The 26670-nt window shown below is 39.7% G+C and overlaps 1 protein-coding gene across 1 annotated transcript in view; it reads left to right on the top strand.

The window, feature by feature from the left end:
- Window positions 1-26670, top strand: part of znf608 (zinc finger protein 608) — an 88894-nt gene that overhangs the window by 44188 nt on the left and 18036 nt on the right. The window contains exon 3 of the mRNA XM_059336332.1: window positions 12141-12411. Within this exon, the coding sequence (XP_059192315.1) occupies window positions 12141-12411 (271 nt within the window). The remainder of the gene's footprint in view (window positions 1-12140; window positions 12412-26670) is intronic.

A 26670-nucleotide genomic window follows, 5' to 3' on the forward strand; every position in this document is an offset into this window, starting at 1 on the left:
TTGACGTCATGCTATCTCAATGTAAATAGGCTCTCTGGTTCCCATAAGGCTCCTCTTTACATACATGGCTGCATCCCAATTCAGAACTGAGAATTTTCTCTTATTGGACAAAACAATTCTTGATTGAATTTAATTTTGTGGACACAAAATGACAAAATGTACACATGACACATGGATAATTAAACATGTCAAATTGACCCACAAACATTATTGCTGTTCCTGAGAAACGACCTTAACAGGAGGGTGACTTGTGTTGTTAACTCATCTAAAACATACATCATTTAATCTGGACAGAAGAAAACAACTCAACAAAACCCTTCTAGTCTTTCCACTTCTCAAACAACCAACAAATTTGGTCGAAAAATAAATAAACTGAGTATGGTGTAGAAATATGTTGTGGTAACGGCTCTCTGTCGGGAGAAGTCCATTAAACTTGCAAAAAAAAGTTGCACAAAAGCAGCTCGGTCCATGATGGCTGGCTCACCTTTATCACCAGGATTAAACCCAAACAGAAACAGAGTCATTTTAGTCTTAAAAGTCCTGTAAATCTCCATGTTTCTCATCTAAAATGTCTAGAGACTGCCCTCTGGTGGCAGCTAATGTGAATTACACATAAAAACAGCATGACTACCAGTTCATATGGAATGAAAAAGGAGCATCTGTATTTGACAGTGTTTTAATTGGATAATTATAATGCTGTGCAGAGTAACTTGTAACTTTCCACTTCTCTAGTGATTTTATAATCTTTTTCCCACAGGTTACGAGGGCTTTAGGCTTGGTAACTCATAGATACGTGCCAGTAAGAAGACACACAAACACTCACACATTGTGTATAACAAACATCGTGAACAGCTGTTGTTATTAGTAACTGGCTAATAGAACTTGTGTCGATACGTCAACGTTTTGTACGGGGGCAGGTCTAGCCCAACAAGGATTAAATGTAAACTTTTATGGTGTTCGGCTCACTCTAACTGAATTCCTGTGAGAATTATATTATTCTGAGAACAGATCTGCCAAACTTTACCTCTAACCAAAATAAAGTCTGGTATTGAGACCTTACTTTATCTCCAGTGTGTGTTTACTCTTGGGCTTCCAATCTACAAACCTGAGACCTTTACAACGGTATTGAAAATCATACCACTGAGATGTCTAAATGCCCTGGTATCCTGTTATACTGCCCGAGCCTTTTGGAAGCAGCACTAAGGTCGGGTAGCTACTGTTGGAAACAAGATAATTACCCAGGTGTACAGCTGATTAACCACTTCCCATCGCCCTAAGGTCAATTCATATATTGTTTAATTATCATTATCATGAGAACATTTTCAATGTTCAGATTGTTCTCACAAAAAACTTAAGGTAGATTTGTTAGTGGATGACAAAGTTACGAGATAATTACTTTTTTTATTGTGAGAAAATTACTTTTTTTTACCTTGAGCTGTTGATCCCATTATAACGACAAAACAACTTTGTTCTCCCCGGATAATAAGATAATCAACTATTTGTAATGAACTACTCTGTTATCTTGAGATAAAAAGAAAAATAAATGCTTGATCTTGTAGAGTGCCTTTTTTATTTCGTCGCATTGGGAGAACTGGAAATAAGAAATTCACTCAAGTGTGGAGTTAGTTAGTCTGTCTGGTGTTTCTGTAACTGGCTGGGAAGAAGGGTGCTGGAGGATTTTTTCTGAAGCAAAGTGAGGAAGACAGATTCTGTGTTTGTGCACAGCTCCAGGGTCCATGCATATTTTAGTGTTATTTGGGTCTTTGTGTACTTCGTGCTCTGTGTGGTTTAGTGAAAGCAGTAATACTTGAGTTTGTCTCTTTCTTTTCTTTTTACTTTTACATCTCAGTCTTTGCTGCCCAACCATAGACACTGAACCACTCGCAAAACAAGGTATTGGAGACTCAGAGAAAAAAGCAACCCACAACAACTGAAATCGATGATCACAGAAGCTTGAGGCGAGGAAGCTGATGCAGAGTTTTAATCAGCACAAGTCTCTGTGAGGAGAAAAAAACACTGAGCAAGAAGTGAAAGTGATATTGGATTCACCAGATGAACTCCTCATGCCCAACAACAAAGTAAACCAAAATTACTCAAGCAAGCTTTTCTGATCTATTCGAAGTTCAGGCAAATACTTGGTTACTGTTGGGTAAAAAAATATCTTAATTTTTGGAAGAAACCACCGTTTGTGTCCAGGTAGAAGTCACAGATAGTGAAAGGAGTTAAGAGTAACTATTTTAACTTACAGTATATAAACATGATACCTACGAGGGCCAAGTATGAAAAAAAGAATAATAATACAGACCCGGGGGAGGGGGTAATATTTTGAGAAAAATTGCAAAATTATGAGATTTAAGTGGCAAATCTATAGGAGAAAAAAATTAGCAGATGTATGAGATTAAAAGAGGCAAATCTAGGAGAAAAAAATTGCAGCTTCATGAGATTAAAAGTGGGAAATCTGTGAAAAAAAGTTGCATATTTATGAGATTAAATGTGGTAAATCTACAAGTAAAAATAGCAGATTTATGAGATTTAAAGTGGCAAATCTATGACAAAAAAGTAGCAGATTTATGAGTTTAAGAGTGGCAAATCTAGAAGAGAAAAGTCGCAGATTTATGAGATTAAAGTGACAAACCTACGAGAAAAAAAGTTGCAGATTTATGAGATTAAAGTGGCAAACCTACAAAAAAAAGTTGCAGATTTAAGGAACGGTTCGGCACAAAAACACAAAGCATTTCAGCCCTAGTAAGAACTACGTACGTGTTGGGGAGTTACATGGGATTATGTGCCATAAAATAAGATGACCAGCTGCTGGCTATAGCTCCATATTTACCGTCCAAAAGTGAGAATGGTGTTGATCTTCTCATCTAACTTACTGTAAGAAAACAAATAAGCGTTTCAGACTGTCAGCTATTCCCTCAGACATTATAAACATCAGCATTAACGCTGTCCCACGTCTCCCACAGCGTCCATGTGGCTGCGTCTTTAAAGCTAAAGCTGACTGCAGTTCTGTTGTGTTGCTGGGACTTTTCTCTGTGTATTTTTTAATTAAGAAACAGTGTGAGAAAAGATGATTTGTTTGAAGCGTTTAACACACAAGGGAGCGGGTCTGTGTTTTTATTGTTATTTTGCTGTGCGACTATAGCTGCTGTGTGAATTGCGATCAAGCGTTGTTATTCTGGGTGTCTGAGGGAGGAAAAAGGCGTTAACGGCAGAACGGAAATCACCGAGGGATCGGGATTCTTCTTTTATAGTTAATTTGCTTTGTGATTTGGTAGAAGAAGTCCTGGGTGGTCTTTGTCAGCAGCTGTGTGGGAGTTAACAGACGGTTTCTGGAAGCACAGAGGATCATCTGTCTTTTGTTTTATTGCTATTTTGCATGATAAATTTGCATTGTTTATCAGGGTTTTAACATCAATGTGGTGCAGTACGCAGCTGAAACAAAGCTCCTCGTAATACCTGGAGAACAGAGACTGCTGGCATGGGACGCTGCAGAATAAAAACTAAATCCCGTCCCGAACCCTGAAGTATTGGTGAGCTCCCTCTACTTACCGAGCCACACGGGGACCAGACGAGGGAAAAGTGATTGTTTTGCAAGTCGCAAAACTACTGTAGGTGTAACTTTATTGGGACACAGGGAAATTACACATTTCACAAATCATGAACTAAATGAACCCTATTAAGTGGTGATGGGAATAGATTACATTTTATTGATGCCAATGCCATCGTTCATTCTTGGTCCGATTCTTTATCTATTCCCTGACTGATTCCTGATGAGTTTTCTGTGTGAAAAAAGAAGGCACACACAGGTTTCCAGCATCAGTGCAACTGTTTTATTATCTGTGAGTCTGAAAACAGTGTTGAAACAAGAGTGGGTATAAGACATGCATGATGTGCAAAAACTCTACTGTCACCATCTTAAATGGATAATATTGTATTGTCATGAAGAGGTTTGTATGGTTTCCTAAAACACTTTTGCAGAGAAATTCATATGAAATGTAACATGTGACGAGTGCTGTTTTGAAAACATCGCTAACACGTGAAAACAGTTAGGTTTAGGCTCCAAAACCACTTCCTTAAAGTTAGTAGAGGTGAGGAAAAAATTGATACAGCATAGTATCGCAATATTTTGCATATTTGTTAATATTATATCCACTCATGGCTGTCAAGTATCGATATTTAGCGTTCCGATGACCTTCAGTATTTTCACCGTTTTTTGTGGTAGTGGGCTCACTTTTATGAATATACTGGGGATACTGGTACCAGATAAAAGTAGAAGATCTAAGGAATCGTCAAGAAATCATGACAGGAAGTTGTTGAAATAACGCTGCAAAGTTTGGCTCTTTTTTATGTTTCAGTCAAATAAATTGAGAGCAGTGAAGCTTGCTGTTTGTGAAAGTTTGAGAAAATGCTGCAGTTGTTGTCGTCCATACATGTTTGATATCAGTTCAGTTCAGTTTGACTGAATACTTTGTTGGTCAGTCTGTGGGTTTGACTCTCATTGTGGAGAAATAAAAAGACTGAAAAATTCTTGATTTAAGTTTTTTGGATGCAAAATGCAGTTAACGCTGATTCACACCTCTAAAAGTTGTGCACTAAAACCACTATGATAAGTGAGAAAAAATAACAGGATTAGGCTTAAAAAACACAACTTCTGGACATAAATTCCACCAACGGGACACAAACACCAGAGTCCTAGTTTAAAAGTGGTTGTTTGACTTACCCACCCTTCCACTCCCACCAGACATTTTAACATTACGTTCCTTCTTCAAAATGTTGTGGAATACCTCTGAATTCAACTGCATTACGTTTTGCAGTAAATCATATGAACTGTTAATAAGAACAGCCTCTAAGACTAAAAATCTGCTATCTTGTGTGTGGTGCTGATGTTATTCTAACAAAGGATATTTGTATGTATTTATATTCTAGAGGTGTGAACCCCCAGAGGCCCCACGATACGATTTTATCCCAATACTTGAGTAATGCTGCAATATTATTGTGATTTTAAGCATATTGCGATACGATACATTGAGATTTAACTGTTTAACTGCATTTTTTGTCGACAAAATGAAATTCAATCAAGAATTGTTTTGTCCAATCAGAGAAAATTCTCAGTGTATTCATCTCACTTCAGTCTTTTTATTTCTCCACAATGAGAGTCAAACCCACAAACTGACCAACAAAGTATTCAGTCAAACTGAACTGAACTGATATCAAACATGTTGGACGACAACAACTGCAGCATTTTATCAAACTTTTCCTCAACTTTAAGCTTCACTGCTCTGAACTTTGCAGTGTTATTTCAACAACTTCCAGACACGATATCCTGACACATGGTGCCTATAGATTCCTTACATCTTCTAGTTTTATAAGATACCAGTATCTCCAGTATATTCATAAAATTGAGTCGGCTACAGCCTCTGGAAAAAAAAAACTGTGAAAATACTGATGGCCCACCGGAACGCTAAATATCGACATAATATTGCTACGCAAAATATCGCAATACTATGCTGTATCGATTTGTCCCCACCTTTACAACATACATAGCTTTTAACATTAAGTTGCTTCTTCTTTAAAATTCTGTGAAATACTTCTGAATTCCAGTGCATTACTTTTTGTAGTAAATCACATGAACTGTTAATAATAACAGCCTGTAAGACTAAAAATCTTCTAATCCTTCCTGTCTGGTGCTAATGTTATTCTAACAAATAATATTTACCTTCTGTAGCAGACATGCTGCTAGTTTTTTATTGGCTATTTGACTCTAAATGGACCATCATTTACTAAATGAACATCATGCTGTATTGAACATAGACTGTATATAAATAATGGACGTAGTCACCGTGACGTCACCCATTGGTTTGTGGACTGCCTGTTGGAAGCCTCGAGTTCAGCGTTATACTCGTCGCCATCTTGCGTTGCCATCTTGTTTCCGATACGCAGAGCAGATCATAATTGGACTGTGGCGGAGCGCGAGGGATCTGATGACACTGACTACACGCCTTTCTACACCAGCAACCCGACTGAGAGAAGCCGCTGCTAATTCATGTTAGCATTAACTGGAGCATTAACTGGGATGTTAGTTTTGGCTGTCAAAAAAACAAAAACAAATTGTATCTTTCTTACCTCAGAAAACTGAGCAGCGACTCCTTGGAGCGTCTGTTAGCCCAACCAAACACTGAACAAGACATTTTTACCGAACAAAACGTTCAAATAAACTGTCATTAAGTGAAAATACAGTGAAAGGGTCAAAGTTATGAGACCAAATCGGTAAACGTCCTCTTTTCTATCTATATAACGTTATATATAACTTTATTGACACGTTTCCATGGATACGCATTGCTCTGCTTCTCTCCTGGTGACGGCTCGCCTTGTCAGTGACCTGTCAATCAAAGCTAGAAATGCCCCAAATCATACGATTCTTTATCTTCTATTTTCTTCTAAATGGGGCCATTATTAGAACTATTGACATCAAATTGTCTTGAAGATTTTTTACTAGCGATTGAGACCATAATGTTGTCCCTGAATTTTTTTTCTGAGGTAATAAATCAAGTGAGAAGTTTTCAAATTTAGCATGGGCAGATCTCTTTTGCAGCCAAACGCCAAGCACCTCCTACTGGAATTTTCGGTGAATTGCAGGCTTTATGCACTTCCTGGTGGCCTCCATGCTCAGGCACGGAGATTGCCACCTGGTATTGAAGAAGACTTGAAACAAACAATTGAGACCATAAACTCATTAGAATGTTTACTGAGGTCGCAAATCAAGTGAGAAGTAGGCTCATTTTATACAATCGGACTTATTTTGCAGCCAGTGGAGACGCCCCCTGCTGGCCATCAGAGAGAATGCATGTTTAAGATTTGCTTCAGTTTTCAGACCCAGAGATTGTAGTTTAGATCTGATCTTAAGTCTTAACTTTATTACTGAATATATGTCGAGGAGTCCACAGTGCTTGGCTGCACTGTAACCTTGTCAGTAACCTCTGCAGTTTAAGACAAACAGCTGAGGCATTTTAAAGAAGAGCACAGAGCACCACTGAGGCTTTTGTCTCTCTCGCTAAAGAAGTGAGAAGAAAACATTTTCTTGTCAGATCTGAGAGCGACCTTTTGTGAGAAACTGATTGATCTTCATCATAACACAACAGAAGCAAGACTCCTTTATCTGGGAAACCAAAAACGCCACAGAACAGCTCTGTGCCGGTCCTGACAAAGCGTTGCTGTTGTCTCAAGTATTTGCAGACTTCTTTTTTTTCCAAACTGGGAAATCACTCAAGAATATTGTGCAGTGAGATATCTGTCAAGTCTGTAATCTTTATTGAGTCATAATGGCGAGAAAAATCCTTCACTGCTGATTGCTGCTGCTCTCTCAGCAGAATTATTTCCCAGAGCTGTTGTAATTGGGACCATAATAAGTGGAAGAGATAAGAGAGAGGCTCTTATAGGCACAGATGACTTAGTATTTCATTACGTGTAGCCATGGTGATGACAGGGGCTAAGATCACTCACACGCTTTGAAAGCTGGAAAACGCCGCTCTTGATTTTTATAAGAGCTGGAGAGTCAAAGCAGAGCAGAAATATGAGCCTTTCACCTGTCGGCTCTGAGTGTTTGTGTCTTCACGGACCTCTTTCTGGATCCCATCTAATTATCTTCAGGTGTATTCAACCAAGGTCTGACTACACCTGTAAACCTGTCAGCTCTGATGCTGAACTCGGCGGCAGAGTGTGAGTAACTGGAGCTCACAAACACCGCTAATGGAAAGACAAGCAGTCGTTTAATCCCCTACATGAAGGTTTGGTTTTGCTAGAAGTGGAATTTGAAACAACATCTTTTCTACTTTTTTTTTTTTTTTCAAACACCACTGTAATGACATTCTAATGTAGTTCTGTATCTGCTGGATGTATAAATATTTAACACTTTAGCCAGCGGTGCAAAAAGTAGTCAGTATGGCAACGAACGATTATTTTCATTATCTGTTGAGTATCTTCTCAATTAATCGTTTGGTCACAAAGTTCTGAAAAATGTCCTTTCTGTACTTTCTCAGAGTTGGAGGTGATGTCTTTAAATGATTTGGTTTTTTTTTTAGTGCAAAACACAATTTTCTGCCATTTTTGCATTAAAAATACCAAAAGTGAGTTGAGTCAAGCCGAGCTGAACCATGCAGTAGAAATGAGTAGAGCTGTACACACACTCTGTTCATGATACAATTTTCTCGTGACTCATAATGAGTGATTGCTTTGTTTCTAATGTGAGATATATTTTTCGCAAAACAATAGGTGTTTACTTTTTCTGTAAAAGTGAAACAGAAAATATCTTCCGAAGAGTCCGACATCAAATAGATAGATATTACAAATTAGGAAAAGCTTTATAAATAAACAAACTAAGGCTTGGTGTTTGTTTCTACCTTTCAGATTTTATCATAGTATTTTCATATTTTGACTCCACGACTTTTGTTGTTGCTATTTGTGACCGGTCCAGAGTGCAACAATAAAAGACACAGGGCCTCATGCAAAAACATTTTGTATTTTTACCTTAACTTTTCTCTTACTTTGTCATAATTAAATGGCTTTTCAAACTTAAAATCATTTCAAATTAATTTCAAAATATGCAATTAAAAAAACTGCACATAATTCCTCAAACAAATGTGGCAAGCTCTCCTACATTACTGCTGCAAGCTAGGGCTGGGCGGTATATCGGTATTATGAGTTATACCAAAATATTTTAGAAAGAGATATGTAGTTGAGACAATATCGCCATACCGAAATACAGTCATGGAAAATAATATTAAAACATTGTTTCCTTCAACTTCTTGTTCATATTCATGCCTGGTACAACTAAAGGTACTGTTGTCTCGCCATTGTCCATGGTTTTCATGATAATAACCAAAATCATTATCAAGAAAACCATGGAAAATGTCTAGATATCGGATCTTAAATTAAACTCTTATCAGCTATTTTTGTTGTTATCATTATATTTGTCCAAACAAATGTACCTTTAGTTGTACCAGGTATTAAAAATAACAAGAAATTGGGGAAAACAAGGTGGTCTAATCATTTTTTCCATGACTGTATAATATTTAATGGCGTTGCCTTAACTTATGACCACTATTTGTTTGCTCTTCTTTGCACACTAGCAAGAGCTAGTTTCTAAGGAGAAAAAAAAACAATGGTTCTATAATTTGGAGGTATTTCAGATTGCAGATGAAGAGCATCTGAATCGTATGAAATTGCTTCAAAAGGTGCAAGGTTTTGAATTTGAAAAAGTTTTTTGATAAAACAGGTTGATGATGATTTATCATGGTGTTGAGGTAAAACTAAACACATTGCACTTTTTGTTTAAAATACCAATATACATTGCACAGTTATGGAAAAATATATGAGACCACCCATGTTTTCTCCTTGCTTTCTTGTTCATTTTGTGGCTGGTACAACTAAAGGGACATGTGTTTGGACAAATATAGTGATGACAACAAAAATAGCTCATTAGAGTTTAATTTAAGAGCTGATATCTAGACATTTTCCATGGTTGTCTTGATAATGATTTTGGTTAGTATCAGGAAAACCATTTAAAATGTCTAGATATCATCGCTTAAATGAAGTTATTACTATATTTGTCAAAACAAATGTACCTTTAGTTGTACCAGACTTTAAAATGAACAAGTAATTGAAGAAAACAATGATCTAATAATTTTTTCCATGACTGTATATTGACATTTGGCTTAAATATACCGGGATATGAGTTTCGGTCCATATCGCCCAGCCCTACTACAAGCCACTTAAATCTATAAATCTGTTGGTCGTTTGGTTGTTGCATGTCGCCCATTGATCGCTGCGAGGAGCTGTGTTTCCTACAGCTTTCCTAAAATACTTTCAGCTGCTGTCTTTAAGTCCAATCCAACTGGAATTTCGTGAGACTGTTGTGATTACTTGTGTTAAGTTTTGGAAAGCCATTTAAAGGCTCCTCTCCAGAGGTGGAGAGTCAGATGTTCAATGATTACCTGACACAAAGGACAAAAATATGACACACCCAGGTTTCCCTTTTAATGTCTTGTTAAACCTTCAGACCGCAAAAATCAATAAATAATCTACATATTGCTGATCCCCATCCACAGGAGGCTTCGGCAGCATGCAAGTCTCATTTCCCGTGTCAACACGGAAAGCATTTTTGTGTTTCAGTCACACTGGATGAGCTCCAGATATGTTGCCTTATTATACTGCTGCAGGTTTCTGCCAAGTTCTGTGCACAAGTGGCAGCTAATTATAAAGTGCAGCTCCTGTATGTGTGTGTTGGTTGCCTCTTACTGACTGCACCAGTCGAGATGGAGAGACGTAAATAAATGGAAATAGACGAGGTGAAAAAAAACATTTTCTCAGTCTGGATATAGTTGAGAGATGATTAGCTGCCACTCAATATTAGGAAGTTGGTAACTGCAGACTGCGGGTGGAATAATGAACGGTGTGACATTTGGAGAAAATGTCTCCTCTTCTAAAATGTCCTTCCATTATACAGTGGATCCAAATTCATTCAAATAATCACGTCAGCTGGATTCACGTCAATGACATTAATCATCTTTTTACTTCTATTCTAAACTGTCACTCTCTCCACTTTTTTCTGATAGTCAGAAAAACCATGGACCAAGTTTTATATCATTTAATGTAACGTAACTTATATTCTCTTTGTTACTTTTATATCTTTGTTATTTTATCGTCAATATTAATTTGTTATCTTCGTTGTTATTACCCAATCTTTGTTGGTATTATTTTATGTTTTTGGTTTTATCTTGTCTTTATTGTTATTATTGTCTCTTTGTTGTTATTGTCTGTTTTTTCCACATATCTTCATTGGGATTATTTTAGCTCCATTATCTCATCTTAGTTGTTATTACCATATCTTTGTTATTATTGTATCATGTTTTCCATTTACATTATTGTTATTACCTTATCTTTGCTGTTGTCATCTTATCTTGGTTGTTATTAACATATCTTCCTTGTTATTAACTTTTTCAATTGTTATTAACTGGTTTTCAACCAGTTACCATTCGGGGTCCTTGTTTTTTTTAGAATTGGTGATTGTGGGCAGTGGATGTGAAGATTAATTTGAGGTGCAGCTCAGCACTGTGTGTCAAGTTGTTCTGGTCAAAAATATCTAATAAAAATGACTTAATGAATCAATAATTTATTTATTTGTTGAAACCCATTAAGGTGTATAAAGGGTCATAACATTAGTGGTGGCTTTCTGAAGTCCATATCCATGTTCAACTGTGTCCCATAAGTTGTTGTGTTGATACCATCTGTTACACACATTTGGTGCCCAATAATGCAATGTTTTCCATACAAGGAATGGTTAAAAATGTTTTTTAAAAAAACCCTACAGAATATAACATAACATAATATTGTGTATTTTGTGCGATTGTAAGGCAGCACTTGTGTTGTGTTGCTTGCTGAGAAACTTAACCCTTAACCCTTATTGTGAATCTAGTGTCTAAGCCATCCATCCTCTGAATGATCTAGGTCTCTAGTTTGTGGTTGTTTCATGAGGATGTGATAATCCTAGAGGTCACAGCAGCTCATTTTATACACTGAGGTCAAGTTTCACTCACTAACATCATCACACATGAAAAAACTGGCCTTATTGAATCCACAAGAATCTCAGCTTTCCAGTGATACCCAGTTTATGTCATTCAAAGCCTGTTTAGGGACCCCGGTATGCACAAATATTCAAATACAGTAGGCGGAAATGGCAAATAAACTGCATGTTATCAGCATATAGTAGACTTGTGGGAACCCAGAGAGCCTATTTTCCTTGAAATAGCATGACGTCAGAGGTCACATGACCACTTTGAAAATCTCCAAAATAGCCTTTGCATCGTTTTTTCGACAACTTCTTGACATGGTATCCACGGCTTTAGATTCCTTAGATCTTGTAGTTTCATATAATATCAGTATCTTCAGTATACACCTGAAATTGAGCCCTCTACACCCTGTGGAAGAAAAAAAATGGCAGCGTCCTTCTGAACATTAAGTAGTTATCTTTGTTGTTAATATCTTATCCTCCTCGCTATACGTTAATTGAACTGGAAATAAAGTAAAATTACATATTTCTTTCCGTGGCTGTTTCATAATGAATCTCCTCCTTTTCCCTCCAGGTGGAACCAATGTTCACGGTGCCAGCTCCCCCTGCTCCGGGCCACCCCGGGGCCCCCGGCTGCTCCCTGCCCTCGGCCCCTTCCTTCTCGTCTCCGGCCCTGCCCACCTCCAACCCCAAGCAGCTGGTGGTGAGGACGAGGTCTATCGGCACCAACACCCAGGATGGAAGCGTCTCAGGGGCTCTGGAGGGCGACTCTGCCTGCCTGGGACCCTGCCAGCCTGGGACCAGCGTCAACCTGGAGGGCATCGTGTGGCACGAGACCGAGGAGGGTAAGAGGAGTTTTCTTTTTTTTAAATAAAGGCAGATCTCTGAAGTTTAAAGGGTTGGTTGAGCCAAATTACACAGATAACCTCTATTTTTAGTGGTGTCATTGTATAGAGACTTTGAGAGCCACTTCTGAGTTGAATCAAATACACTCTAAGTTCCTTTAAAAAAAATAAAAAATTGTGGATTATACAGAGTCACAGGTTTCACAGGTTTCACAGTTCCACAGCTTGCTTTGTTGGTTGGAAAGTTTCCACACCTCTCAAGCTAGCAGGCTGAATTTCCGCATGCGCGTCAAGTTTGTGTCAATACATAAAGGCGTGGATGCATGAGTGTATGTGGTCACAGCCATTGTGACTTCACGCTTGTTAATCCTTTTAATAGCACAAACAGAACCCCTCCTTCTCCTCCACCGCTCTGGGTTGGCGGCAGAAATAGAGAGAGAGATGTTAAAATGTATATGGATAAGTACCACTTAAGTTAAGAAGAACTTAAGGGACTTAAAGGATAGTACTAGTGCTTTTGCACCAAATATGGACGTTATCACACTACTTGGTGGGTGTTTTTCATCCCATAAATATGGGCAAGTGGAGCCTGCTCCACCTTCTAGTAGTCCAGGTCCAAACACTGAGTCTGTTAGAGAACAAAAGTGGATTCAGGCGTTCACAGGAAGAATGGCACAGCTCTGGCATGCTGACACTTAGTAACGTTATTTCTATCATTACGTGAATGGCAAGTGTTTCCTTTAGGAAGTCATATATTCAAGTAGGGTTTATTGAACTAAGTTCTATTCAGTAATAACTTGTTTCTCTGTAAGTTTTCATATGTCCCACGCTCTTGAACGAACCATAGCCGTTCCACCGCTATTGAATGCACCATACTGTGTTTGAAGTGCCGTGCTGTGAATGTTGGTTTTCTCTCGATACAGGGACACATAGATTGTAATTTCCTTTGCTCTTTCCCAACATTCACCTGATCCTCCCTGGTTTATTTCTCCAAGTCATGGTCTTTCTCTTTACTTCCCCAGCAACTTACAAACCGTATAGGAGCAAGAAAAGGTTGACTCTGATTAGCTGTTTTCACGAACATTTCTGACATGTTTGATCGTGTAAACATGCTCACAGCTGATCACCGTAACCAACCTGAAATTTATCGTGATCATATAATCGCCCAGGCCTCAGCTTTAGGTTCGCAAAGTATTTGACAGCATGCAACTAAATCAGAAAGCTGCAAACAGCCTATTTACTGAAATAATCATTTGACATGACTAAAAACTATATTTTTATCTAGCTGCAGGTCATGGCAGGTGCATGTCATGGTTTCAGCCCTTGGTTGCGTTACTAGTGGGCGAAAATATGTAAAATCATGGTTAATGTTCTTTTATTGTGTCAAAGCAGTGATAATGTTTCATCCTTTTCACCTTCACAATCGTGTATTAGTCTTCAAATGTGTGGCAGAACATCGTGTTTGTTGAAATAAGCAGAGATGTGAAAATTGTTCAAAAGAAAGTAAGTGAACATGAAGCAGTGTTTCCAGTCTGATGTGTCAAACATGAGTCAATGAAATGCTGTTGTCATGCCTCAGTGGGAGCCAAGATGGTGGAAACGCATCAGCAGCTCGACCGGACTCTGACAGAGAAAGACTTTTTCTTCCTGCCAGCTCAATGGTTCCTTTCACTGCTCTATTTCCATTGTTTTCACTTTAGAAAATTAGAGGTTGTCATTTAATCTGTGGCTCTAAAAAGACTGACAATCTCAAACTATTTTTACTGAACGAAGGCCGAGTGGAAGCGAGGTGTGAACAATTCAGGTGCGAGTTTGTTTCGGTCCTGCTCATTAAAATCTCAAAGAACGTGTTGTTTGTAGGATATATTCAACAAGGGAGGCTGTAATTGGAGAGTCGTCATTTTTAGAAGCTGCAGAAGGACGGCATCCAAATGTGTGGCAGCTCCGGGGGAATTGGAGTCTGTTTGGACTGAGACATGAGTAAATATTTCTGCCTCCTCAGAGGTGGCTTTTCACATTCACCGCACCGTTGTTTTCTGGTTCCAAAATGAGAACAAAAGCATCACTCAGTTCTGTATTTCTGGAGCTTTTATCCACATCACAAACTCTTAATCAGTGGATGGAGTTGCTTCAGTTCTTCACTAAATCACAGGTGGGTTTATATGGGGAAGACAGTAACGAGACCATGCACAATGTTGGAAAAAAACACAACAGGAATATATTCTTTGCTACATATACATACATACTACAGCATAGTATCGCAATGTTTTACGTGGCTATATAATATCTATTCATGGCCACCAATTATCGATATTTACCGTTCTGCTTTTTCTGCTTTTTTTTCCGGAGGCCTTAATGGGCTCACTTTTAGGAATATACTGGAGATGATACTGGTATCATATGAAACAAGATGATCTAAGGAATCTATAGGCACCATATTCAGTATTAAATGACTTAAGATCAGATCTAAACTACAATCTCTAGGTCTGAAAACTGAAGCAAATCTTAAACATGCATTCTCTCTGATGGCCAGCAGGGGGCGACTCCACTGGCTGCAAAAAGAAGTCAGATTGTATAAAATGAGCCTACTTCTCACTTGATTTGTGACCTCAGGAAACATTCTTATCATGAGTTTATGGTCTCAAATGTTAGTTTAAATGTTGGTCCCATTTTGAGTCAAATAGCTATTTAGAGTCAATAAAAAACTAGCAGCAAGTATGAGGATAGATCTATAAAGACAATTAAATCCGAAAACACACTGGTTGTAAATGTGAAAAAGGATGACTGCACAGACCCCAACAAACAAACAAGGTCGGCTAATTATTTAACTGTGGCGGTTCCACCGAGACAGATCATTTTAATAAATCATGTATGGTAAAGAACACTGACAGAAACTAAGAACCGTGCAGGTTTAACAGTTGTATCAAGCACTAAAACAGTGTTAGAATCTCACAATAAGCACTTTTTTTTCCCGCTAAGTCGCTAAGTTGGCAACACTGCCGCTCACTGCCCTAAGGAGCTGTTACGTTGACGTTATGTTTCGTTATATATAGACCATGTATTAGCTTGAATATTACCTTTTATGTTGATGTCCTAAGAGGGTCCGACAGGATATGATGCGCTTGTTAATGACTCAAAACAAGTCGAAAATAACGTTGCTTGTTGTTGTGCTCACATAGTGTGAGTAGAAATCATTAGTGACGCATTGATATTAATATATATTAATTCAGCAGCGGTGGTGAATGTAGGGGAAGCACCTGTGTCGTGACGTGGAGATGAAAGAGGAGGGAAAAGAAGAAAACTTTATTCAAAATAGCTGTCGGGTCGTGAGTGGTTAATATTTAAAATTTGGCTTGAGGAAAATCTTATTGGCTGGTAACTTTAAAAATCTACTTGCCATGTCGGCTGGTGATCAGAAATGTTCATACAAAGCCCTGGTTGTAATAATTATGATTTATTTATAAAGCAGCTCAATCTAGAGACACAAAGACAACACAATCAATAATGGTATAAAACAAAGACAGCAGGTTAAAAGCAGTTTGAAATAAATTGAAATAAAGATAAGACAAATAACTATAGTGAGCATAACAAAACAAGCTTAAAAACAGATGATTGCACAACAGAGCGAGAGAGAGAGAGTAATTAGTAAACAGATAAAATGAGTTGATATTGTAATTATGGTGACAGGCTTCAGAATGACGTGTTTGTTTGCCTCTTGACATTTAAAGTCCTGCGCTGTGACTGTTGCACATGAACACATTGCGATCGATGCTGAGACGATATATTGAGCAGCGCTGGTTCCCATGTGGTCTGTGGAGTCCCGTGCTCCTCCTCCAGCTGTCCACTGACTCCTGGGTGACTCTGACTCCCGGTGAGGAAGCAGTGTGCAGGTTGCATCGGTCGCTTTATTGAGCGTCCTCTTATAGCTGCAGATAATGACTCCTACTTGTCAGCAGCAACGGAGAAGGCAGTGGACAACTTGTCGGAGCCTCAGGATATCCCACTGTCCTACATTTCTAAGTCCAGAAAAAACAGCATTTTTATCACATTTGCACATTCTGGCTTCTGTACGGAGAATGATGAGTCAGTGAAAGTGGTGTGGAGACACCTCCGGGTGCCAGCTGTGTTATGGATGCTGAGCATATAGAAAAATACTTTGAACAGCCCCTGATATAAAAATATCCAGAGAATATTTGGAGCCGGTGTTCTCTGTGGAGTGAGTGATGGGTTTAACGCTGCATGGTGAAGCGTTGTGCTTTTTGTCATCTCACATCAAACTGGTGTCAGTGGCTTTCTGTTTCTGAATTTGGATGGCTGTCTTTCATCAGCAGGAACAGCTTTAAAGACCCTGTCAAGCCTGTGTATTCCTGCACTGTTTTTGTGTGTATTTCCAGTAAAAAACAATAACAATACCATTCCTACATAATAGTGCCAGGTGTGTTTGAGCATCTATTGCTGCCTGTCAGCTGACACAATGCTCTGTGACACAGCCATTGTGAACAATTGTCAGCAAAACGACACTTTGACACTCAGGACCTTTTGTTTATGTGCCGTCCCACACAAACAGCCACAATTCTACAATGTCATTTTATCCAAAGCGACGTACATTTGCGAGTTAATACAACACAAGCAAAGATGAAGTCAAGAAAGAACACAAGAGTACAGGTGCATCTCAATAAAATATAATATCATAGAAAAGTTTATTTATGTCAGTAATTCAATTCAAAAAGTGGAAATAACACATTATATAGATCCATTACACTGAATGGAGCATTTCATGTCTTCATTTATTGAATTCCTTCTAATTATAATGATTAGGATTTACATTTAAAGAAGACCAAAAATTAAGTGTCTCAAAAAAATTGAATATTACAAAAGACCAATTTTAAAAAGTATGTTTAATACGGAAATGTTGGCCTCTGAATATGTCCATCTATATGACTCAATACTTGAACTACTGGAAATGGACTTTTACATCATATTCTGATGTATTGAGATACACCCGTAAGTGCCGTGGGTTCAGTTTGAGTCCAAAAGGACCCAAGTGCTTTTAGGTTGCGTGAGCGGTCAGTGCGAATAGTTTGTTTTATTTATTCATCATAGTCGTCAGTGTAGATCAAGAGTGAAGGTGTTCAGTAAAGGATTGGTCTTCAGTCTCTTCTTAAAGATTGATGAGGACTCAGCAGAACGGATGGAGTTTGGAAGGATCATCTGCAGAGGCTTGGTGGTGCAGCAGGAAGACCTGCCAGTAGAGAGTTACAGTAGTCTAAACGTGATAACACGAGGGCCTGAACCAGGAGTTGTGTGGATTGCTCGGTCAGGTAGGGTCTGATCTTCCTGATGTTGTACAGGGCGAAACGACACGATCGGGCAATTGCGGACACATGAACCTTGAAGATCAGTTGGTCATCAGTCATGACACACAAGTTTCGTGTAGAGCTTGTGGGCACAAGTTGCGTTGATCCAAGCTGAATATTGATAGGCTAAAGGGTTGGTTTCTTTTGAAGACCAACCATCTTTCCCGAACACTAACATTAACACCAAGTAGTTAATGTACCTGAACCTCACCAAACCCCATTCACCCCCACCAAGGAGGTCATGCTTTGACCTTGGTTTGTTTCTGTTTGTCAACAGTATTATGGAAAAACTACTGGGCCAACTTAAACGAAACTTGGTGAAAGATTGTAGCTTGGACCAAGGAAGAACTAAGATTTTAAGCAGATCTGAATCCAGTTAACATTACGATTTAGGGGATTTGTTTTATCGAAGTATTCTGTAAAATTACTTCCTAATCCTGACCCCCTCAAGTTACATTTTGTGGCTCACCTGGTCCATTTAATTTGGCTCATACTAGAAAACAGGTATCAACATGTTGTTTAAATGCACTTAGCAATAAAATACCACTCACCTTTCTTTGTAGAGTCAAAGGTGTTTAAGATAAGATAAAATATTTGTTTATTAGTCGCACAACGGGACATTTTCAGTGTTAAAGAAGCATCAATAAATTAACAATGAATAGCAAACAAGCAATACAAACCCGAATAAATATACAATTAGGGACCATATATACAATATAGGTGGACTCAACAGCCATTTCACAGAAAAAAATGTTTAAATTACACCTGATTGAACTACTGATCATTTCCACATTAGAACTTAAAGCTCTTGAACACACAGAAAGTCAGAAGAATGGACCATCCAAAGAGCATGTGAATGCACCGTTGGCCCCTATATGTTCTAGCTACAGATGTGGCAGATCAGAAAAGAGTCACAAAAAATAATTTCTAACAGTTTAGAAAGACAGTAATGTTATTGTCCTGTCGACTGGATTGTCACATCCCAAAATGTTGTGATGATATATTTCTCATTGGTAGATTTAGGAATTAGGTTGTGTACGTCTCCCTCTTCTTCTGGAACATCACCTATCATTATTACCTCTTTGTAGACAAAATGTGGATTTAAAAAGTTATATATTTTTGCGCAGTTTGTCCACTAAAATTCGGCCAAAGAAAATCAGAAAATCTCTTTCCAACTAGTGTGGGTTTTTAAAAAACATATGCCGCAAGAACAAATAGATGCCTCTCATCCTTTTTTATTCACACTTTCCAAACTAAAATAACCAAAGTCTTCGAGTTTAGTTTTAAACATGACTGGATATCCTCAGAGGAGCAGTTTTCCATCCAAGACAAGAAGAAAAGCAGAACCAGAAACCGGTCCAACATGACAAAATGATACCATGGGAGTGCCGGGCGGCGGATCAGACAGCTCGATGATTCACCCGCCGATTTCCACGCCATCACACTTTGATAGGCCGTTAACGAGGACAGCACTCAGCGCCGCGGCTTCTCAGCGGAGGTGTAATACCTTACTGCAGGCTGCTAATGAATAATCCCATCTCTCGGTGCCCATCTCGCTCTGCCAGCCGCGGGGCCTCTGAAGTGGAGTGTTGAGTTTGGCGGAAAGGCGTTTGTATCCCGGCCCAGTATTAATTAACTGGAGCTACTCACTCCGCCCAGGCAAAAGTAAAAAGAGGAGAAGAAGAAGAAGAGCACACAAAACACAACACGGGGGAATATATCCTGGGCGAAGAGTGCTCCTGAACAGGCCGGAGAGATGGAGAGAGAGAGAGGAATAAAATATCTCCATCTCTCTGTACAAACAGCTCAGTGAAAACACTGAAATCAAATTGAATTAAAATGTTTTCTTGCCGACCTTGAATGGGAAAAAATAAACACAAGAAAAACAACAAAATGCAGATGATAAATTAATGAATTGAAACTTCAGTTTTCAAGCAAAACATTTTAAATGAGAAACAAACATCCCAAAGGCTGCACAGTTTATCAGTTTCAATTGACGATTTTGATTAAGAAAAGCCAAATATTCTCCGGTACCCCAACAGGAGGAAATGCTGCTTTTCTGTTTTAGAAAAGTTTTGATTTATTGTAAAAAAACAACAACTGACAAATGAGTTGAAAATAAAAAGTAATCATTGGCTGTGGTTTTAGGAACATTTGAGTAATAGTTGGCATCAAATACACACAATAAGTGTTTATTTGTTTATAATTAGATTATCGAGAATAATGAACCGTCTGCCACTCTTATAATACAGAATTCAGTCCAAATTGAAGCCAACATTTCCTTTTGGCAGCAGATATTGCTAATAATTCTGACTTTGAATGTTTGTTTTAGGATTTCAAAATGATTTTAATGGATGTTTGTGGCAGACTTGATCCATCCATCCATCCACCCACCCACCCGTCCGTCCGTCCGTCCATCCATCCATCCATCCATCCATCCATCCATCCACCCACCCACCCGTCCGTCCGTCCGTCCGTCCATCCATCCATCCATCCATCCATCCACCCACCCACCCGTCCGTCCGTCCGTCCGTCCATCCATCCATCCATCCATCCATCCACCCACCCACCCGTCCGTCCGTCCGTCCGTCCATCCATCCATCCATCCATCCATCCATCCATCCGTCCATCCACCGTCCTCAATATGTCCTTTAAAATAATCTATCCATCCATCCATCCATCCATCCATCCATCCATCCATCCATCCATCCATCCATCCACCGACCCACCCATCCATCCATCCATCCATCCATCCATACATCCATCCATCCTCAATAAGTCTTTTAAAAAAGAATCCCCTGGATTTACACCAGAAATGAGTCACTTATTCAGTGGCCCGTCCATGAACTTTCCACCAAATTTCTCTCAAATCTGCTCACATATTTCTGAGACAGGCAGCACTGAGCACGTTGCTTCTTAGTGGAAGAAATAAATGCAAACAGAAAACATCAAAGCTTCCAGTTTCCAGGTTTGAGGGTAAACAAACTGCAGCAGCATCAGTGAAGCGAGGCACAGAGACGGGATACATAAATGATACCATATATATGTATATATAAGCAGCAAATATATACTAATATGCAGGCATACAGTATTTTATTCAGAGTCTGAAGAACAAGGACAAAGATGGAGGGACAGAAGAGGATAAAGGAGACATAAATATGAGAAGAGGAGCGAGAAAATGGATTCAGCGCCCAGTCTGACAGGATGGACGGAGGAAAGAGAGAGAGAGAGAAGCGAGGAGATGGACAGAATGGCAACAGAGGCTTCTGTCTGTATTTTTAAACCACCAGGGGGGAGGGAGGGATGGAGAGGGATGTAAAGATACAGACAGAGAGAAACAGATAGAGGGATGAAGAAGGATCGCTTTCGATTGACAACGTCAGAGGCGGAGAACGGCAAAGACAAAGAGAGACAGACATGTGAGAGTTTTTTATCCTGAGGCGTCCTCCCTGCTGCTCGGGGACGACGGTTCAGGAGGCGGAGGAATAACTGAAGAGCCCCCTCCTCGTGACGGCGGAGGGATACAAGGGGGAAGATGCCGGCTGCATGTTAATTAAGCAGAATACTAATTGGAAAGACAGAATGGAGAAGAAGAAGACGGCGAGACCACCATTTCAGCTTTAAACCCCTCCACCCTCCACCCTCCTCCTCTCCTCCCTGCAGGAGACCACAGACTGATGAGTGCTAATCAGATGGTGATTGGCTCGACTCTTAGCAGAGCTCCACAGACTGTCTGACTTCAGGACGATCTGTCTGACATGAAGCCAGAGATACAGTAAATTACAAGGACTGTATATAATTACTGTCTTGTAAACACACATGTAAAATAATCAGGTGCTAGAAACACTTGCAGATTTATGTTATTCGCTATTAAAGGAATAGTGCACCATTTCCAGGAGACGCAGTGATTTACTGTCAGATGGAGAGTGAGATGAAAAGATCGATACCACTCTCATATACCAGAAATCTTACAAAGATCTTACTGAAATAAGATGTAAAATGTAAAAAAAAGATGTAAAATTACCAATAAAAGATGTGTCTGTACCAGATTACTAGAGTGTACAAGAAAAGCACATTGTAGACTGTTTTTTAGCACCAGAAGTGACCATATTTAGAGGCCAGGGTGAGTCAATAGAAGTAAAAAGAGAACTGATGCAGTGTTGGAGGTGGGGCTCTGTTCATTCCTATGAAAGCTGCTCACTGGAGCATGAAGCCAAAAAGTTTTACTTCCATGCATAAAAACACCTGGATCTTCTGCTGCTCTTCTGTGTCTATTTGGCCCAATGAGCAGCGCACTAAAGACTGTTTAGCTTACTTGAAGTATGAATAAAACTTCTCGACTTCCCAAATGTAATCGGGCCGAATGGATCAAATTCTCACAGTGAAACAAGGCTTTTTTCTGAGTTTTGATTTTGTCACGTTTCTTTATCAATGTAAGTCTGTAGGCCCTTTCATAGTGCGGTCCCACATATGTCCCGCTATCTTACCGGAATGATCTGTGCCGGCTTTTCACCTTAGGGCGTTCATAGTGATCCAGGGAAGGAGTGATATTCTGCCCTTTCATAGTGCAGTCCAGCATCACGGACGAGGTGGGAGGAGACAATAGTATGAGGAGACGATAGTGGGAGGAGACAATAGTGGGAGGAGACGGTAGTGGGTGGAGACGATAGTGGGAGGAGAGGATAGTGGGAGGAGATGATAGTGGGAGGAGACGATAGTGAGAGGAGGCGGTAGTGGGAGGAGACGATAGTGGGAGGAGACGGTAGTGGGAGGAGACGATAGTGGGAGGAGACGATAGTGGGAGGAGACGATAGTGAGAGGAGACGATAGTGGGAGGAGACGATAGTGGGAGGAGACGATAGTGACGTGCAACAGAGCAGAAGCAGTGCTGCACCATAGCACAGTGCCAATAGGCTAACAGTTAGCTCTGTTGCAGTACAGTGTGTATGTGCTGCAGCCGCATGTGTTCAGTTAACCTCCGTTTGTTTACATCAAGCACTGGACACTCTGTACAGTTAGCATGCCGGTGTGTTTACAATCCGTGGCGGACACTGTGCACAGTTAGCGACGGCAACTGCAGCCGCTGAACATTGATTGGATGACTGTCGGACCAAATACTCTGCCTTGCCGGGATGTCCCGTTCATATTTGTCCTGCTTCCAACAGTCCCACCAATGTTGCTTCTCTGTGACTACCTCTGAAGGAGGAAAATTGGTGGGATCATTTGATCACGGCATCCCGCTCAGACTGCGTTACGGAGACGTAAATGTCCCGGCATGAAACAACGCTATGAAAGGAGCATGTAGCACCCGCTGCTCTGTCATATCAACATCAAAGCCCGCTGCTTTTACTGAGGGGCCATCATTTAGTAAATGAACAGCATGCTGTGTTGAAGAAGACTTGAAACTAACGACTGAGACCATAAACTCATTATGAGAATGTTTACTGAGGTCAGAAAGCAAGTAAAAAGAAGCGTCTGTTTCTAATAGACTTCTATACAGTTATTTATTACAGCCAGTAGTAGAAAAAGATTCTGAAAAAATGCAGACAATGTACACACACACTTGCTTAGCCTACCAATAAAAGACAAAATGACGAATAAAAGACGTAAAATGACCAAAAATCTTAACTGAAAACATGCGGCTGCAGCACATACACACTGTACTGTAAAAACCAAAAAGACACAAAATGACAAAAAAAGATTTAAAATGGGCCAAAAATAATTAAAATGACCAAAAAAGAGACAAAAAATAACAAAAAAAAGACGTAAAATGACCAAAAAATATTTAAAGTGACCAAAAAAGACAAATTGGTTGCTAACAAGAGGCAACATTTACATTAATCTACAAATGTTCTTTAACCTTAATGCTTAACCAAGGTGTTTTTGACAACAAGCAGGATGTGGACCTCAGTCAGTCCTCCACCCCCCTGACCACCTCCAGTCAGGCAGCACAACATAAGTGGGAAAACAATTGAGTGCTATAAATGTAATTTTGAGGAGACGGGGTTGTGTAGATTTGTCCATTACAGTGCCGAGAGAACCTCTGCACAGATGACAGTTTACACTAGTTTAAACACAATAATTGCTGCAGACAGACAGTGTGCACACACTTACTGAGAGCTTAAAGCAGCAGAAAATATGATTGTGGAAACACTCACAGCAGCAATGTTGGCAGAGCAGAGGGAGAATAAATAGACCAACAGGCTGAGAGAGTGCGAGTGACGGTGCAGAGAAAGGTGCATGTCACGCCTCAATTTAGCAGCAGAAACGACTGCAAGTTACAAAAATCATCAGATCAACAGACCAGATGATAGAGAGGTTATTAAAACAGCTTGGAACGAAGGAAAGACATTCATATTTAAATGCATTTGTGTTGAAATAGTGTGCAGCAGGCGAGGAGGCAGAAAGAGAGAGAACATTTTCTTTTTCACTCAATCATAACAAACAAACCCTGAAGTCTGTGAGATACGGATGCTCAATTTTTTAAAGCCAAACAGACGTGACAACAGCTCAATCCGAGCCTGGATACTATGAAAACACGGAGCCGAACTTTGAAAGATGCTTGTTTATTAGAGAGGAAACATGATGAAGCTTCAAACATTATCCAGGTTTCTTGTTAATAGAAGTCAGTGCAGTGTATCTGAGAATGACACACTGCACCCAGTTTGGTTTACGAAAAAAAAGATTTGAAATGAAAATGTAATGACCGAAAAAGACACAAAATGACAAACAAGACACAAAATCACCAAAAAAAGATGTAAAATGACCAAAAAAGATGTAAGTCAGTGCAGTGTATATCAGAGAAAGAACCCAGTTTGGTTTAAAGATGAACATAAAATATAGTTTCTTTGTCAATGTTGTCATAAAATAGAGCCCCGGCTGCTGCCACCGACTGGTTTTACTGCCACTAGTGCAGATGGCAGACTGAGCACAGACCTGAATAAGATGTTTACATGCTGCAGGATCCCAATTTTCTCTGGAGTTGGAGCACTCAAACAAGCATATTTATCCAGGATATGATGTTTAACACGGTATGTCCAATATTTCCTTTTCATGTGATGCTGCAGCGTTAGCCCTTGTGTTGTCTTAACTTTCTGTAAAATTACCCAAAAAAGACGTAAAATCACAAAAATGAAACAAAAAAGGCACAAAAGGACAAAAGAAGACATAAAATGACGAACAAAAAGATGTGAAATGACCCCCCCCAAAAGAAATACAAAATGTAATGACCGAAAAAGACACAAAATGACAAACAAGACACAAAATCACCAAAAAAAGATGTAAAATGACCAATAAAGACACAAAAGAGGACAGAAAATGACCAATAAAATACGTAAAATGACCAAAAAAGATGTAAGTCAGTGCAGTGTATATCTGAGAATGAACCCAGGTTGGTTTAAAGATGAACATAAAATATAGTTTCTTTGTCAATGTTGTCATAAAAAAGAGCCCCGGCTGCTGCCACCGACTGGTTTTACTGCCACTAGTGCAGATGGCAGACTGAGCACAGACCTGAATAAGATGTTTACATGCTGCAGGATCCCAATTTTCTCTGGAGTTGGAGCATATTTATCCAGGATATGATGTTTACATGCTGTATGTCGAATATTTCCATTTAATGTAATGCTGTAGCCGTTAACCCTTGTGTTGTCTTAACTTTCTGTATACACGACCACCTTTACAAAACCTTGCAGAAAATATTAGAAAAAAATTTCATCTAACATCAGAGCTACTTAACGGGCATTTACAGAGAACAGTGGGAATATTTGGTTGATCAAATCCATCTGTCTCATCAGAGAGCACCCTGATCACTTCCACCTTTTGTTAAACTGAGCGACACACTTGGCCGTGTTCCCCGACTCTGATTTATCCGTGAGAGTGTGTTGTGGCAGCGGTGGCAGCCATCAGGCTTAATTGAAGAGCAAAGAGTCGCGTGTTGCAGTCAAACCTTGTTCTGAAACTGTAATGCATCCAGGATTTGATTTAATCTGCGCTGCCGCTGGCGCATCACAAAACGGAGGTTAATGGTTTTCAAATGTCAGTTAGAGAGAGAGGGAGAGACCGATAGGGTTTCTGAGTGGGAGCAGGTTCCTGGCCAGTGCTCGTGTGGTTAGCAGTTGGTTCAACTTGCGAACCAGCTCTGAACTGTTTGCTTTTCCACAGACTCTAAAGCAACGTCATCACATCACTGTTAACGTCTGAATATGTCTCTGCCCTCTTGGAAAGTATAACAACAGGCAGACTACATGTCTCTACAACACATCTGCTGCTTATCTTGATCAGTATGGACGCTGAATACATTATTATTAACACTGAATGTAACATGTTAATGTTGGACTTTGTTGAAAGCTAACGCGCTCAACGGCACCGAGTTGGTCTTGGTCTTGCTAGCCTGTTAACACTAGCACGCTATGACAGGCTGCTAACGTTAGCACGCAATGATCGACCGCTAACATTAGAGTGCAATTATCAGCCGCTAATGTTAGCACGCTATGATGGGCCGCTAACGTTAGCACGCTATCGATCTCCTGCTAACGTTAGCACGCTATCGATCTCCTGCTAACGTTAGCACGCTATCGATCTCCCGCTAACGTTAGCACGCTAGCGATAGCCCGTATCAATCACATTGCAGTTAAACAAATCAAATAAATGAATTATACACATTTTAATTGGTCTCTCTCAACGGCACCAAGTTGGTCTTGGTCTTGCTAGCGCGCTAAGGCTAGCACGCTATCAATCAGCCGCTAATGCTAGCATGCTAGCGATAGCCCGTATTAATCACATTGCAGTTAAACAAATCAAATAAATGAATGATGCACGTTTTAGTTGGTCTCTGTCAATGGCACTGAGTCTTATAGCTCCGCCCCCAGCCCCCTGAGGTAGCGGTTCACGGTTCAAGACC

Source organism: Centropristis striata, chromosome 7 (genome assembly GCF_030273125.1).
Source record: "Centropristis striata isolate RG_2023a ecotype Rhode Island chromosome 7, C.striata_1.0, whole genome shotgun sequence".
Lineage (NCBI taxonomy): Eukaryota > Metazoa > Chordata > Actinopteri > Perciformes > Serranidae > Centropristis > Centropristis striata.